General features: G+C 36.3%; 1 protein-coding gene across 2 annotated transcripts in view; it reads right to left on the reverse strand.

Moving 5' to 3' along the window:
• Positions 1–18111, reverse strand: part of LOC125691128 (lipoxygenase homology domain-containing protein 1-like) — a 221619-nt gene that overhangs the window by 135162 nt on the left and 68346 nt on the right. For both annotated transcript variants that reach the window (XM_048940117.1, XM_048940118.1), the window contains 9 exons: positions 14895–15027; positions 9997–10148; positions 9270–9348; positions 7421–7496; positions 6032–6108; positions 5898–5929; positions 5630–5759; positions 2820–2923; positions 372–545 (listed from right to left, as the gene is read on the reverse strand). In XM_048940117.1, coding sequence (XP_048796074.1) covers positions 372–545; positions 2820–2923; positions 5630–5759; positions 5898–5929; positions 6032–6108; positions 7421–7496; positions 9270–9348; positions 9997–10148; positions 14895–15027 — 957 coding nt within the window. The remainder of the gene's footprint in view (positions 1–371; positions 546–2819; positions 2924–5629; positions 5760–5897; positions 5930–6031; positions 6109–7420; positions 7497–9269; positions 9349–9996; positions 10149–14894; positions 15028–18111) is intronic.

Consider the following 18111-nt stretch of genomic DNA (forward strand, 5'->3'; position numbering starts at 1 on the left):
CTTGTTTTCCTTTAAAATTGAATAGCTTCCCATGCAGCAATCTTGTATGTACCCACACTCCTATTTCTAGAAGGTTTAGTAAACATTTTAGAGAGATTTTTATTTCTCTAAATTGAAGCTCTTCTTATTTGCATATACCAGCTACTATCACCACTGTTTGCCCAAGAAGGGCAGAAAATGAAAATTTCAATCTATTAAATTGTGGCTTTAGTCCATCTGGTGGAGGAGGATCATTCTTTCAGCTTATACTTCTCAGATTAAATATGACCTAGTTCATAATAGTATTTTAGAAATTTTAGAAAATTCTGCTCTTCTATTGAAAATTCTACAATTTTAGAAAAGTCTACTTAATTTATCTCCCCAAACCTTACCTTGACATGCACAACAAATTCCTTGGAAATTCCAGCATATCCTGTTTTTTCATCAGCTACTTTGCCTTGAAGATTGAACATTACAGTTTGACCTGGGTTCCTCGCTGACTCGAGAATGGCACAACCATTTGGTTGAAGGTGAATGCAGAGCTCACAGCAAGACTTGTCTTTGCTCTAACATTGACAAAGGAGGAATAATAAATTATATTAACTGTTAGCAAAATCCAGAACAGAGAGTATCATGACATGGTTTCTGTACTCCTTGATTTTCCATGATTCTACCAGAAGGCATATTTCTCCATATTTTCCAGATTTGCAGTCTTAATACTGAAGTTCTAAAATGTTGTATTTCTAAGCACAGAAACAGTTCATCTTAAAATGAAACAAATCTGAGAATAACCTGAAAGATACCAGAGTACCTCAACTGCAAGAGTCAAGTCGCAGCTGACAAACCTGGCAAAAAAGAATGGAATTTAAAACTGACACAGATCAAAAATGACCTTTCTGCTACTCTTATTTGCATGATGGTGGCAAATAGTGATTGTCCTTGGTAGTTTATGTTCGTTTCAAGAAAACAAAGAGTCAGAGGTTTTATACGAAAGTACAAAGCATCACAATATTCATATCTGTCTATTCAGATTTGCAGACTTTGTCTGTACTTCACTGTATGAAAGACAATATACAAAACAAGTGTTTAAACAAATTAACTCCATCATCATTCACATATTTAAGAAAACTACTTTTTTAATAAATGTAAAGTGATAGTAATCAGCTCAAACTCTTAAAACTTAAAAGTCCTCTGGCTTACATAATCTCATATTTTTTTCAAACATCAGAACATATTGGGTGACAAATGGATATACTCTTTCTTATCACTACACTCCCTGACAAGAGGTAATGGCTTAAAACTAACAGAAGATAGGTTTAGATTAGACCTTAGGAAGGAACTGTTCACCAAGAGAGGCCCTGGCACAGAGAAACTGTGGTGCCCCATCCCTGGAGGTATTCAAGGCCACGCTGGATGGAGCCCTGAGCAGCTTAGCTGGTAGAGGGCAGCCTTGCCCACAGCAGGTGTGGGTGGAATTAAATGATCAAGGTCAGCTCCAGCCCAAATAATTTTATGGTTCTCTATGACTCTCTGATTCAATATTATTAAGACTTCAAAGAATCACACTTAAAAAAAAAAAAAAAAAAAAAAAAAAAAAATTCATTTGCAAGGCATTTCCTTCTGAAAAAAAGCTTCATACTCAAAAAACCTGCCTATCAACTTTAATCTACTTTCAAAAGTAAAGGACAAACTGGCTGGATTTTTGAAGTGATTGTTAAAGAATTGAGCTAGCTTGCCCCTCAAAAATGTAATTAAATGTGTACTTTAAGGTCAACTGTAATTTTTGTATTGACATTTTGCTTTACATTTACCCGCTGGCATTTCAAGGACCTCAAAAGTTTTCACATAACAACAGTTCTCATATTATCTGAGAAGACAAGTCATGCAAGACTGAAAACAAGAAAATAGAGATCCAGATTTTCAATAGGCTGCTCAAACTCGTAAAATACTCATTAGAGAGAGAGAGAGAGAGAAGGCTTAAATTTAAGTGTCCAATTAATACTCTTTTTGTAGTAAGACATATTATAATATGACAGACTGCAAGGTGTTCCCTGTATGGAATTACAGTAATGAACATGAGCACTAGAAAGTCCTGCACGAAGGTCTGACAGTTCGCTTGGCAGGCTGATGCTGCTCCCACTGAGAGATCTAGCTCTACTGAGAGTACTTTATTCCCTCTAATACTATTTCACATAATGTAAGAAAAGAACAGGACCAAATTTGCCTATGAGATTATTCTCTGAATAAATAATAATAATAAAAAAACACCTCCTTTCTTTAACAGAAAAAAAGTTTCATCAGAAAGTACTTAATTCTACAGCTTACTTGCATACTCCAAGTGCTGAGAAAGAAAGACAACAGTATGACTAAGAACCAGTGTGGATCAAAATAAATCTGGAATCCTTCAGCTGATTTACGACAGGCAGGTTACATAAAAAGACAAAAAAATAAAAAAAAAGACAAACCACAATGACAATTAAAATCAGTATTAGAATTGATACTTATCCAAAAAGAGGTAATGTTAGGGTATTCCAGGTACCTCAGACAGTATATAGTAAGCTGACATAATATAAACTGGCGTGGAATGATTCTTTATTCCTGCACTAAGTTATGTATGCTATTAAAAGTTCTACCAAGAAGTAAAAAGTAAACTGTGAGAAAAGAGAGAAGGCCCTAAATTTGCCTATCTATTGACAATTTCCTGGGTTCAATTCCGCACTTTCTGGATCCTTAACTGCCTAAAAGCATGATTATGTATTAGGGAGAATAAAAACAGCACTGTTTTTAATCAGACAATGAAATGTCATTATGAAGCAGAAACCAGAAGCAGTATTTCCTACCTTTCCAGTTGCATAGCCATTGACAAGAGCGAGAGCAAGATGTGGTATCTGATGACTTCTGAATACGGAAATATTTCCTTTTTTGACAATTACATTGAAAAGTCCTTAGAATTAAATGAAAAAAAAAAAAATAAAAGGTTGGAGCATGAAAGTATATTCTTCCATATTTTTGTTTATTTACAACCAATCATGTATCATTTTCAATTGTATTAACTCAACAGTTTGACCTTGCTGATCAATGAATCCCCCTCCTCATTCCTTTAGGAGAGGGTGCCTGGAGACAACTATCTAATTTTCTGTCTCGAGGAAAATGTTCTAGAAGTTAATGACAAGGAAAAAATGTCTCTTGGGGAGCATACGTGCTTTAAAAAAATCTGTAAAAAGGAGTTGGGATCTATGATGTATTTAACCACACCATACTATGGCAATGAATGACTTGGTAAATAACAAATCATGCAAGTAACATGAAGCTCTCAGGTAGGAGAGCAGAATTTTTTTTTTTATATGTGTATTCATACTAGATTTTTTTAAAGCAAACCTTGAAGAATAGCTCACGGCTTTGAAAATTTCAAATCTGATCAGTATTCCAAAGAATTATCTTATAGCTAAGAAATACTGATGAAAACTAAAGCTGTGCCAATTTTAGTGTTCCCAGCAGCAACAGATGATTTTTTTTAAATCCATGTACCACGACATTATGCTGCCCAATCTGCACACTGCAGCTGTCTCTGGAGGACTCCTGTGGTATCCATGACACAAGATTTTCAGGTTCTCATCAGGATAATTGGGATTATATAGTCAGTGATCACTGTGCCCTGGGAATGATGTCACAAGTTATATGACATAGATGGGTTTTCCAGCCCTTTGGGCAAGAGATGGAGGACACATAACAATCACAAATGAGTTTTCCACTTTACAATAGAGATAAAGCTCCCTAAGAAATTAAAAAACACTAGAACAAATCTCCACCTATGAATTTTTCCTTCAATGCTTTTTATGCTATTATACTTCTTTAGATGTGCTAAAGACAAATAAGCAGTTTTACCAGTATTTGAAACACATTTTTTTTTTTTAATTTGAAAAGAGAAGTAGATAGCTTAGATTGGAAGACATTATTCCAAAGCATACAAAAAGAAGCAGGGATCCTAAATGAAAATTTCAACAACAGTTCCCAAGAGAGCATGTATGGATTTCTGTTGCACATGACCAATCTAGCCACTCTGTTGCCTACTGCACATTTAAGTAATTCAAATAAATCTGAAAGAAATTGTCAGAGAAAGATCTTATTCTGGAGGAAGAAGGCTGACATGATAAGTGCTTGTATCCATTTTGTACAAGTATTGATTCTGTACTCTGAACTATAAAAATGGGAACATAGGGTGACAGTGTCTGCTCTTCTGACTTCCCATCTAGATTAATTGATAGTTTAGATAGAAAGATATCAGTTTGGTTTTGATCTAATTGTCTTTCTAATATATTTAATTATTTCAATGATACTGATTATATTTGAAAGTTGTGTAACAGATTTGATATTTGCACAGTTTTACACACACTGATGTATATCCAGCAGGTGAAACAGTACTAGAACAGTATGGAATGCAATAAATATCTCACACATTTATGTCTGAAAATGCAGACATAATGACACAAGAATTTATAAAAGGGGATGAAACAGCCTGGAGTACAAACTTGAACTCCACACATTAGGAGACTGTGAACTCTGTGGCATTCTGTGAAATCAAATCTGGCACGAAGCAACACTTGAAGACATAGCATTAAAAAGCAACAAAGGTGAATTAGAAAGATTACAAATTACTATGAGCAGACAGTATGGTCTGTCACCAGGTAACCCACATTTTGTGATCCTAAATGGAGCTTCCAAAAGAAAGGACACTCCTCCTCTCTGTTGCCAGTATTTTCAAATATTTCAAACATTCTCTAATACTAAAAGTGCAGAGAGAAGATTTGAGTTAGTCAGTGTTTGAATCACCAGTGTTTGAACTAAAGGACCAAAACTGATAACAAAAGGAGTTTTGCTATAATATAGTAAAAGCCACTTCCAATGTAGCTTTTTTGAGGTGCTTCCACAGGTTATGTTAAGGAGTATTCCCCTGCTCTCCATGTAATCTTTGGTGTGTCCTGCAGGATTGTGTGCTACCACTTACAAAAAGATGTATGTAAAGTCCCTAGGAAGATGCGAGAAAGGCCAAGCAACTCCATCAGTACAAAGATCAAAAAATGCATGCCTAATATGAAACTAGCTCTAATAAGTTTTAGTAACATGTAAGGTAGAAACTGATAAAGAGAAAGAACAGGAAGAGTGCCATTACAGTCGATGACAAGGATGGAAACAAAAGGAGATGTGTGTGTATATATATGTGCATAATTATGTGTACATATATATACACATAATATACACACACATGTATATACACAAGTAATATACATATACAACATATATATACCCTCTACGAATAAAATATACCTGGAAAGCTTAACTTGTTAGCTTGGATGGATCTATTTACAACAGATTATGTCTGTCTTTGCCTGACATTTTGTGGGATTGCTCAAACTGCAGATGACTGAAAGTTTATATTTTGTAAGGGAGAGACAGTGGCAAGAAAACATATCAGATTTTTTCATGCTTTATATTAAAGCAAAGTATATTACTTGTGTCTTAGAGTGTATGTAAATGTTCTAAGGAAGAAAATTTTGTATTATAACCACAGGAATCAAACACAAGGCACAGTGAAATATGAAGTCCCCTTTTCCTTATCTTTATGCATACACCCACATGAAAAATACTTTACCATATTTATTCTTCTTGTCACCAAGAGCATCAACGCTGCTGTCTGGATAGAGACATATGAAACCATGGGTGAGCCTGTTGTAAAGCTGAAGTTTATTGCCTTCCTGAAATTTCCACTTTTCAGCAGCCCACTGGTTTTATAAACAACAAGCAGAAAAGACTTATGAGAAGATGATATACAAGAGTTTGACATACTTGAGAACAACTGATATAGTTTCACTCAAAGTACAACTAGAATTCTCTAAATAAAAATAAAAGTAATTCCTTACAGTTTCCTCTCTCTTCATCTCCAGCTCTTTTCCTATATAGATAAAAAACATATGATTAATTTACAAAGCATCCTCATTCCATTTGACACAGTTGTTGTGAGCCTGGGTCCTCCTCCCCACCGCTTTTCACTTACTTCCTGGAAATGTGCTGGCATCTGTCACAGTCAGTCCTCTCGCAATGTTGCCATCGTCCTGCCCATTGTCCAGCCATCTGAAAAACAGAACACTTTTCAGTAAAATCACTATGACAGGCATCTTCTACAATACTGTATACATGGTATTTGAATATTGGTATGGTATTGAATTCTGTTGTTGTTGTTCCATTTCTTTTTTGATTAAACAGAAAGAGATAGAAGGGCTTAAGGCAGTTAATACAGATTAGAGCTGTCATACTGATCTCACCAATAATCAAAGTTGCAGTGATCAAAATGCTTTCTCGTCCTGTCTGCAAGAAGGCTACATCAGGGTGTGAACCGTTACATGTTCCGCACACAGACAACACCCTTATCACATCTGAACCATGCTTTTACAATGCTATTGTACTACATTTGAGCCTGAAGGATTCACACATTATAGGAGCAGCATCAGCAAGAATAGCATCAAGCTCTAACAATAACTAGCAAATACTCTGTATTTTTCTGCCTGAAATGGGTTTGAACTCTCCCTAAATTATGTATGAAACTAGCGTTACAGATCTCCTCATAGCAGTTTATCTCATCTAGAACACAGAATAAAAATTAGGTCAGGCAAAGATGAGGTGCTGTGTCTGATAGGCAGAAAGCCCTTGCTCACACACAGATCAGCTTCAGTATGCACATCATTCACTCTGAGCTGTCTTAGGCACTTATTTATTCACTTGGAGAAGTGAGAAAAGAAAAATAGAATTGAGGTGCCACTGGCAAGCTGTAGCTAGACTCACACAACTGGATTGTACCATTGTTTGTATTTGCACTTTATCATTTATAATTATTCCATAAGGTGTTGGGACTTCACCAGGAGCACATAAAATCAGAAGTAAGCTAGCTACAGAGCGGAAGACTCAGAGCAGTACAGAGCAGTAGTATCTGCAGAGCAAAAGGCAGGGAAGATAGGATTGCTTCAAGATATATTGCAACCCAAGGCTGCAAGGCAAATAAGAAAAAGGTGTGCTGAGATCCACAAGATCTCCAAGTTCACAAATTCCCAGGCAAGCCTCTGCTGAGAAAGCTTTCCACCTCACAGTGCAGAAGAATGCATCCAAAGGTGTAAGACCCAAAGTACTCAGTACAAAGAATATGCCAAAAAAAGCATCTCTTACATAGTTCACTAGGTAAAAGAGTGAAATGTTCCAAGGCAGAATTTTTTATTGCTTTTTCATCAACTGAAACACACCAGAGGTTTGGGACAGGTGCAACTCAGAGAGCTATGAGAAGAATCTAATAATTACAGTTCATTTTTTCAGGAAAAGTGTTTCATCTGAAAGTACATCTCAGAAGAAAATCTATGGGCAATTAGAAATGTATTAAAAATCAAATACCACTAACCTGTGGCAAAGAAAAGTATAATCCAGATCTGTCACAGGATCCTTGATTACAACTTTGTCCAGATACCATCCATTTCCTTATATTTAAAGAAAAAAATTAAAAGTTAATTAATGAAAGGCCGATTTAGTGGAGTCTGATTTCCTATGGCTTTCTCTCTTCACAAGTTGGGAGTTAGGAAAAATTTCTTCTCCAAAAGAGTGGTTGGGTCCTGGAATGAGCTGCCCAGTGAGTCATGATCTATGGAGGCGTTCAAGAAATATTTAGGTGCTGTACCAAGACATGGTGTAGTAGGTAAATACTGGTAATAGGTGGATAGTTGGACTTCGAGGTTTTTTCCAACTTTGGTAGTTCTATGATTGATTGATTCTATGATTGATTCTACTGAAACTGAAAAATCTGCAGCTCCATTCTATAGTCAAGGCTGCACTTACAGGGAGGACTAAAGATTTTACATGCTGTAAGTACTGTAGAACTTGGAGGTGGGCCAGCAAAGCTGCTAGCTCTCTACCTGGCCATTGTGGCTCTAAGATCACATCTCCCCTCATTTACTCATTGTATTAAACTATTTTGCTTTACTGATTGAAATATCACCAAGATTAGATGGCAGCTTATCACAATACTAGCATTTCATCTGCTTCTTAAATAATAAATTCTAGAATCAGTGGCTTATAATTAGCTTCATGAGAAGCCTCAGTTTGCCCAAGTTTTCAAAAACGTCATTCAAATGAGCCCAGAACAAAGGGGGTGGTAAGCTGGATCCTTAAAGTAGAAGGCTGATAATCAAGGGCAGATTTTCACTGAGAAATTCATACTACATGGCACTGGGGGTGAAGAATAAAAGCAAGATCTTCTTCATGTGAAGATTTTCCTCAAAGTTGTTTTCCTTTCTAGACATACGTAATCTTACGAACAAGAACTCCCAAGAATCTCTAGGGATTTTCTATTAATCATCTTATTCAAAAGGAAACCCTTATTCATTAATTGCACTCTACGTCAGTTAGCAGCCACAAAAAGTGACAAAGCAAGTAAACAAAATCTGCAACAATTCTTCACCTAGAAGTAGGGCAGCGAAGAGTGCTGCTAAGAGAAAACCTTGTCTTTATTTCTTCATTCTCAGAGGTATCTGAGCACTGCCTCCGATTAGAGGCACCCAGCTATGGGCACTCCCGGAAAAAGACTAAAAACAATGTGATGTTTCTGAAACAAATGGAAGAAAAAGCTTAGATGTTCTATCTGTAAATATGGGAAGAGTGGACCATGACTGTGCATAAGAGAGAAATTCAGGTAGAGAACTATCCTACAACACATTTTACATTGCCTCCACAGCTCTGATACGTGGCTCAAAAAATGTGCTGTGTTGTACAATATTTAGGCAAAAGATTTTACAAAACAAATCCTGTGACTGCAAGCACTTTGATTTTTATTATTATTACTATTTGTCTAATGGCCAGATACTGTAAATAAAAAATCCAATTGCATCTTTAGGATCTAACTGGTAATACTAAAAGAATATTAGGCTATTTTACTATAACTTCGATTGTATGAGATACATTCAGTGTCTCAAGCAGACACTCCTCATCTTTACACTTTTTGATTAGGATTAGTCAAAAACTGCAAGAGCAGTTGTTGATGGTATACTTAACATAATACATGACAGAATACTGAAAGTGAAAACAAAATATCTGATATTCATATAAGAAGGTCACTTGAAAAGTGCCATTAGAAGTCTCTCACTTTGTCTCTCACTTCCGGAACATTGTCATACATTCTATTTTATGTATTTTGTTTCTATGAAAAGGTGAATAACTTCACAGGTAATATTCAGGGACTAAGTAGAGATAATTCTGACCTGATCCAAGACCGTTGTGTCCTATAACAATCTTGTACAAATGGCCAAGGTGCACAGCTTCCACAAGAAAGATGTCAGTCTGTAATCAATCAACATATTTTCAGTAAGATCTGAAAAGCAAAACACTCTTCAGCCACAGAATCTAATGTCCTACTTAAGCCCAGAAAACTCTTCATTCAAAGACACCCTTTGAAATATCATCTAATGACAATTCCAGAATAAATCAGGGACAGTTTTCCTGAAACAAAATAAATAAGGTTCATCACTTTGTTAATGGGAGCATTCCACTCAGACGAATGGGATGAGAGTCAGAATAAAAACCTGTTCAATGCTTAATTTGGAATAAATTTTTACAAGCTGCAATAGATTTCAACGCTAGGAATGCAGACATAAAATGTAAAGTTTAATTTTCTCTTAATTTGTTAAATCAACTTAAATTGAATTACTTGACAATCCTTGAGGTCCCTTCCAAACCAAGCCACTCTATGATTCTATGATAAAGGAATTAAATATTAAATATGAAAGAGCACAGTTTATCTATTTTATAAATGAGAATTCTGCTCATCTTTCAAAACCACTGATGTACCATTAGAAAGTAATCTTGGCTTAATTGTGGAATTTTGAAATAACATAGGAATGCAGTAATTATCTCCCATAATTGCAGCATTACTGCCCACTGGAGAGGGAAAAACTGGACAAACACATCAGAAAAAGCTCTTGTACTCACTTGTCCTTTCAAAAATTTCTTGGGTTTCTGTGACCTGACCAGCTGTCTTGATCCTGTGTCACCTTTTTCTCCGTAGATAGAAATATACACATCAGCTTCAGTTCCAGCATTCCACAGATCTCCTGTTGTCACATGCACTTCATAGACAGTCACTGACAATAGAAGTTGACAACTTTTCATATTAAACATTATTATATTTAGAATAGCATCTAACTGCAAATGTGCCTGTAGACTCCAAATACATTTGTGTCAAGGGCAGTTAGACCGTAAAACCTTCAAAATCCTATTCAAGTAAAATAATGAAAAAAATGTATAAACTTGCTTTGATGTTATATTTATGAGGGTTTTTTTGTTTGTTTGGGTTTGTTGTTGTTTGTTTGTTTTTAAATCCCAGTACACAAAAAGAACTTCAAAATGCACAATAGTATGATTTTGTCCTGCTGCAGCATCTGAAATCATCACCAAGCTGAAAAGTAAATAGCCAAAGCCCAAGATCAGGCTTACCATAAGCAGTGGCATCAAACTATAGGAAGTGGCAGGATACATTAACATTTTGAATGCATTGGTTCGACAAACAAACAAAAATCCAGCACAAAATTTTACTTTTCTCAGACCTCAGAATTCAGAAAGATGTATAGATTTAATAGTTTATGCTTCCTGCAAAAGGTTAATACAGACTTCCTCTATGACATTCCATACGGAAATTCTTTAAAGTCTGTAGATATGTGAGGAAAAGAAAAAAAAATGGGATTAAGTTTAATAAAGAGACTATTTAAAAGAAATAAATAACCCAAATACAAAAAGACAAAATAGCATTTGAGTCTAAATCCCACAGATTTGGAATAAAGACTATGACACAATAAATGCGTATATCAATAGAAATCAGTGATTTTTAGAATGTGGATATTAGAACTCCAGAAAACTTACGCTTAAATAAAAGCATGTAATGATAATCCCTAACAGAAACAGAGGAAGGGCAAAGTTTATGCCAACATATAGTGACAATGCTAACTAGACCAAATGACATAGAGAGAATGAAATGAGGAGAGAACAAACTCATATTCTGGAACACAAGCTCTTCCTCCTAATATAGGTGTCCTTGTGCTATTTTGCCTTATGGGAAGAAAAATCTTTCTAGGCAATTGGATCCAGAACAACAAAATCATTAACAGCACTCAATTATCAGTTCCCAGTTCCAATATGTGAAGAATTTTTCCTGCAATTCACCTGAAGGAGGTCGCTCCCACATCTCACTCTGCTGATGGACCAAAATTTTCTTTCAATAAGCAGTAGGCATTTATTCATAATAAGTCCTTATCTGCAATTATTTACAGCTTTTCCCTCAATGCTTGTTTTAGGTGTTCTTTCTTTTTTTTTTTTTTTTTTTTTTTTTTTTATGACTATCTCACATTTATTCACATGGCACTTGTGCTTAGCTGACTACACAAGCTGACTTAAAATAATTTAGCCTTGATAAAGGTACCAATCTAGCTAAAACAGTAGACTCTCTTCACAGATGGTGTTTACATGCCCACACAGAGATGTGTGGTACAGGATTAACTTGCTTCTAGTATCAGAACTAAATGCTTAGAAATACTCACAAGGTACATCTGCATTCCTTTGGAGTATTGTTCTATAGATATGTATTATTAATAAACCCAGGGTAGAAGTTTAAAATAGCTAAAATAGCTAAATAAAAAAATGCAAGGAATGTTCACAATTTTTCGCACTCCTCTTTAACTCTCATAAACCTGGGGAGAATCCCTGATTTTAATAAGCATAAGTATTTATAGTTCTTATATCCTAAGACATAGGTGACTCACCTTTCTTTTAGACATTTCACAGAACAATGTGCAGAATGGAGATTAAGAAAAAGGAATTGTATTCTTTGCACATACTTTTGCCTATAATTGCAAAAAATTAAATGCATAAACGTGGTAGTCTGAAATTAGAGAATTTCGGGAATAAGATTATTTGCAAAACTTATTCTTTCCCCTATACTTATGAATAAGGAAAGACAGAACAAAGAGGTAGAATACTTTCCTCACTACAGATCAACTATTATCATTCAGACAAAAGCTAGCCACATTTAGGCCACAGAAGCTTTTGACAGTCTTCAACAGCAGAGTCACGTACTATTTTTTTCAAGAGTACACCTACCTCATATGTTTGAGTATCAACAACTGGCACTTAATGTTGCCATTTATCTTCATCTTTCACCATGTCACCACCCAATCTCATTACTTCTCCAACTTTTTCCTTGCAGTACCCACATGAACTGGTTCCCCATTTTCTGGAGAAGTACAAAAGAGAATTTGCTTCTCCAGATCAACAATCCTCCCCAGTCCTACAACTTCTTCCAGCATAAATAATCCGCTGTACAGTTTCTACTTCAAGAAAAGCAGAGGATTGCCAGTCACCAAACACTGTAACTCTGATTTACCCCTTTCAAGTAGTTCATATAATCAAAGGTTGTGTCAGAAGACATGATCAGAAGGGAAAAAAAAGTAGAATGGGTGAGGATAAAATGTCAAACAAATGGTGGTCAGTCGCTCAGAATTAGAGTCGTGATGTCACTATGTAATACTTCTTAACAGCTTAATTCAGATGTTTTCTCTTTGAACACAAAACTGTTAAATCAGAAAGTGCTTCAGCCTCTTTTTATTCAGAAATTGGTTTTAAAGGGTCTCTCATCATCTCTCTTTCAGCCTGAATCCATACCTCTTCCCTTGTTCTGTTATCAAACTATCTTCCCTGAAGTTAAAAGCCATTTTCTCTTTTCACTGTCTTATGCAGATATATAATATTGGCAAAAAGACACAGAGGCTGTCTTTCAATTACTAAGCTAGAGATGAAACTCTCTTCTCCAAAGCCTTCAGTATGACCCTTCTTATACTGAGAAAATACATGGTCCTTTTCTTCTTTTCCTGTGTGAGAGAAATTATTAACTGCAAAATGCAGATTGAGAGGATGGGTTTAAGTATGCTGTTGTGCATTATAATGCATCAAAAGTACATGATAATGAAAATCTTTCATTAGATCTTTCTTTCAGAAACAACGGAACAACTTCCTCAGAAAGTAAGACTCAAAAATTGTAAGATGAAAAAGGCCAAGGTCTCTGAGTATTAAGTAAGGGAACAGTAGGAAAGAACAAATATTGTATGTAGGGAAGCTGAGCATATTCAATTTAACATTTTAATCAATGTTAATTAACATGTATTTAAAAGATTGGTGTTTTGTATTGATTGATGTGTTTGTATGTCCCTCTACTAATAATATCAAATTCTCCCAAAGAAATCAAACCTGAGGACAAAGGATGACTGCATCAGAGGCTTTTCATGCCTTCAAAGATATGAAAATCATAACCACTCAGGATCACAGATTAGTGTATTTAGGTCTGCCCAGCACCACTCTACCGTATTTCATGAAACATTTACAGCTACAAACTAGATCACGGGGGGAACCTTTCCTTCTATTCTTTTTCTCTTAAAGACATATTAATGAGGCACAGGCCTTTTCTTCTGGTCTTCTTTCCAGGGTCTTAATCTCCATGATCAGCCATAACAAGTATAAGTGAAGCTTCAAGTCACCTAGCCCTTTATTACTAGAGTTACTGTTGAAAGGTACGTTTGCCAATATTCATCTGCCATTTTCTGGACTTCTGCCCCTCTATTTCATTTATAGCCTCTTCCTCTGTTCTGCAATCCAACAGCAATGGCTGTTACCATTTCAATTTTTCATGATCAATAAAAGGTACTGTAATATCACCAGAAACTGATAAAGTATTAAACACTCTGGTAAGAAAAAAAGGGGGTGCAGAAGGAGGAGAGAGGGAGGGGTTCCACAGTTTTTTGATAACTCTGAATGAGGGTTTCTCTCATCCAATAGTCTTTCAGATCTTCAGCTGATCTGATCTTTTGGTAAGCGAGGAGTGGAGGGCCCAGAGCATGTCTCATGTGAATCTTTCTCAAGTGAAAGCTTCAGCACAAGTAATATCTATGATGGTATAAGTTTTCCATCTTCACATGCTACAGGATCATCATCTGCCCTCACATTCTTGATCTCTCACCCATACCCCTCATAGGATAAACCAATCTTGTTCTTCTCTTGTACTTTCTTTAAGAAAGAGCAATGCCAGATGAAGTGATGGGAAGAGAAAGCACAGACTTCTTCTATACCCTTACCACCACTGAAGAAAAGAAAAAATAGAAACAACCAGCATGGGTAACAGGGATTAGTGTGGTAGAACAGAGCATTCAAGCAGTGTAAATAGCAGCAATGCTGGATAATTCTGATAGTGTTTCCCATCATTGACATTCAGAATTACGGTACAATCATGATGTTAGTATATCAGTGATGGAGTTTTTTATATATAATTTTCTGGAATATTACTTTGTTCCAAACCCCAAAATTATAAATATTCTGGAAACCTGTCTCAGCTATTTTTATGAAAGAAAATAAAGCAGTGTCTAAAATAGTCATAGTAGAGCTAAAATTCTCAGTTACTGAAAGTAGAGTCTTTGACTTTACTCACAATGACCTTATGACAATTGTTTCTTTTGTTTAAAAAACTTTTGTTTTTTTTTAAATAAAAATATAAACCAATAACTGTGAGATATCTTTACTATTGCCACTATTTTAAAGCACAGATGCTTAAAATTCTGTCAAATCATTAATCTTTCTGAAGGATCTGTCAAATCAAAGCAGTAAAGACTCTCCTAACTCTTCTCTGGTGATTCTTAACCTTTTGTCTGAACATACCCAATAACCACAAGAAAACAGCACAGAAAACATATGACTGCAAAAAAAAAAGTGATAGAGGGACTGATGAAAAGAAATGACAATCTCTAGCAGCATCTTCTTGTGGTCTGACTTAGCTGATGTGGTATTGTGCTTACCTGGAAGAACAGGCTGACCCTGATGTAATACAGGAAGCTCCACGGATATTTCTCCATCAGCCTGGTCCCAGGCCAGCCATCGATTTACAGGGAAAGAAAACTGCTCCCCTGAAAAAAGATTCAGCAACTGCACCTAAAGCAGAAAAAGAAACTGCAATTTAAGTTACTGATCTGAGTCCAGATAGACAGAATAGAATTTGACAGCTGTAGAATGCTGCTGAAACCTGTGCAGATTAAGCTCTGTGCCATGATCACAAAAGCACACATTTGGGACACGTCTGCCCCCTTGATACAGCTGCACCCAATTTGACTTTTCACTCAATCAAATTCAGGAAGGCAGGGCAGAGTAACTAAAGCATAGACAAGAAACAGGGTTTATCTGCTCAGGTGTAGTTTGACAAAATCCAGCCTTGTTGCTGCAGTTGATATATCCAGGTAGGCAGGCACTAAGTGGCATAGCTTAACTGATGGGGAAGTTCTCACTGGGAAGTTCAGCAATGCTTGCTAATCTATTCCTTTTGTTTAATTTACTGTTAAAATAAGAATTAAAGGAAGAGGTTACGATCCTTCAAAACTACTTCTGACATAAGTAGTCTTTGAAAGTGCTGGACCCAGTTCTAGTCTGCCCCATAAAACTTTCTTCCATATCCAACTTCCAGTACTCAGCAGTAAAAGGACCACATGCACTTCAGCTAAAGAATCAAAGGAGATCCAGTTATTATGTACTTCAAAGCATACTGTGGTAAGAATCTCATTGACTGTTATGTAGTAAAATAGTCTCTGATTATGCTAATTTATACTAGCAGCTAAATTATAATTTCAGACTGCTGAGAGAAGAAAAACTGCTTCTACCTGTAGCTTCATTCCTGCTTCATGCTTTATAGAGCCCAATCTTTTTAATTAGAATATTGAATTAATTCTGTATTATCTGAAACACTTTAATTATTTTTGCTTGCTTTAATACTAAAGTTAAAGAAATAAATTCATGCTATCTGAAAACCTTGGTACGCTTCATCCTGTCAATATCTGCTGAGGAATCTTGAAAGGGAACCTGGAGTTAATGAAGCAGTATCATGATCATTTGCAGTCCTGAAACCATCTCAATACAGATACAGTTGAAGAAACCATGGGATACTGAAGGGGAAGTAACATGCCTAACTAACCATAAAAATTCTGCTGTTATAGATTACTCAATTTCAGATCTTCTAGAAAAAATATATATTTCTTAAAGAACAATAACGTGAGCGTCTGGCCATCCATTCTGTATTTTGTTTCATCCATTCTGTATTTTTGAAGTCTAAAAATGAGTAGTTGTACTCCTTTGGCTCTCTACCTAACAAAATCCTAGTTTACTTGTAGAATGCATTTATTTGAATGTATTTCTTTTTTACTATGTGCCTGAAATTACTAAGACAGAATGATCTAACCCTGGATGACCCACTGCTGTCTTAAAACTGTAGCCGACTGGCAGAGGTTCAGTAAGAACACACAAAAAAATTTATAAGCCAAGAATTTATGGAACATGGTAAAGTACTTGGCTCCTTCCTTCTTTTAAAATTTTACTGTTGATTTCAGTTAATATTTCCTAGCTGGGAAGGGAGAAAAGTGAAAAATATGTTTTTTATTCTTTCAATTTTTGTCAGCATTCCTTAACATCTCATTTTAAATGGATTTGTCATACAATGTTATGCATATACATATCATATTATATATATATATATGTACTACATATCATCTATATATCATATTATACATATACACAATATATATATACGATATACATACACAATCTACGTATATTATACACAGACCATACTTTGGCTTCTAACTGAGTTTCAGCCCCAAATGAAAACAACTGATTAAAACACCAAACAATCACAGAGTTCAAAACAGTGAATATTTAACATTAATGGGCATTCTGTATTAGACAGATGTAAATTAGCCCTGAAGCATGATTATAATGCTGAGTTTATCAGAAGCTTCTAAAGTTCTTTATCAACTGCTTTTTCCTAACTGAAGGATGAGAAACTCTGGCACAAACAGAGAAAAGTTTCAGGCATGGATAGCCTATCATTGGCACACATAGTACATGACTAACATCAAGGATAAAATCCAGATAGTTTCATTCCCATCCAATTACCTATGTATTGTGTGTAACAACTGAAACTACGAACAGAACTTGCTGATTCACTTCACTTTATAGAATCACAGAATCATTAAAGTTGGAAAGATTATCTAGTTAGAAAGATCAGCTAGTTCAACCATCCACCTATTCCCAGTGTTGCCTGCTAAACCGTGTTCCTGAGTACCACATCTCCATGTTTCTTTAAAACCTCCAGGGACAGTGACTCAACATCTTTCCTGGGCAGACTGTTCCAGTGCTTCAACACTCTTTCAGAGAAGAAATTTTTCATCATATCCAACCAGCAGGCATTCCTCCTTGTCACTTCACTGTTACCCAGGAGAAGAGGCTGATTGTCACCTCCACACAACCTCCTTTCCTGGAGCTGTAGAGAGTGATAAGGTGCCCCCTCCTCTCCTTCATACTGATCAATCCCAGTTCTTCAGTCACTTCCCATAAGACTTGTGCTCCAGTCCCCCCTCACCTGCTTCACTGCCCTTCTCTGGACACATTCTGTGGTCTCAGTGTCTTTGTTGTAAGGAGGGACTCAAAACTGAACACAGTACTCAAGGTATGGCCTCACCAGAGCTGAGTACAAGGGGATAATCACTTCCCTGAACCTGCCAGCAATACTGACACAAACTAGGATGCCATTGGCCCTCTTGACCACCAGGGCACACTGCTGGCTCATGTTCAGCCAAGCGTCAACCAACATCCACAGGACCATTTCTTCCACAGTCTTTCAACCACTCTGCCCCAAGCAGATACCAGGGGCTGTTACGGCCAAAATGCAGGACACAACACTTGGTCTTGTTGAACTTCATCACACTGGCCTCTGCTCAGTGATCTGGCTTGTCCAGATCCCTCAGCAGGGCCTTATACCACCAGGCAGATCAACCCTTCTTCCCAGCTTGGTGTCATCTGCAAACTTACTGAGGGTGTGCCCAATGCCCTGATGATCCAAATCATCAATAAAGATAATAAATAGAACACCAGCACCTGGGGAGCACCAGTCATGACCAGTCGCCAGCTGGATTTAATTCCATTCACTGCCCCTCTTTGGGCCCAGCCATCCAACCAGTTCTTTACCCACAA

The sequence above is a fragment of the Lagopus muta genome, chromosome 3, assembly GCF_023343835.1.
Source record: "Lagopus muta isolate bLagMut1 chromosome 3, bLagMut1 primary, whole genome shotgun sequence".
Taxonomy (NCBI): Eukaryota; Metazoa; Chordata; class Aves; order Galliformes; family Phasianidae; genus Lagopus; species Lagopus muta.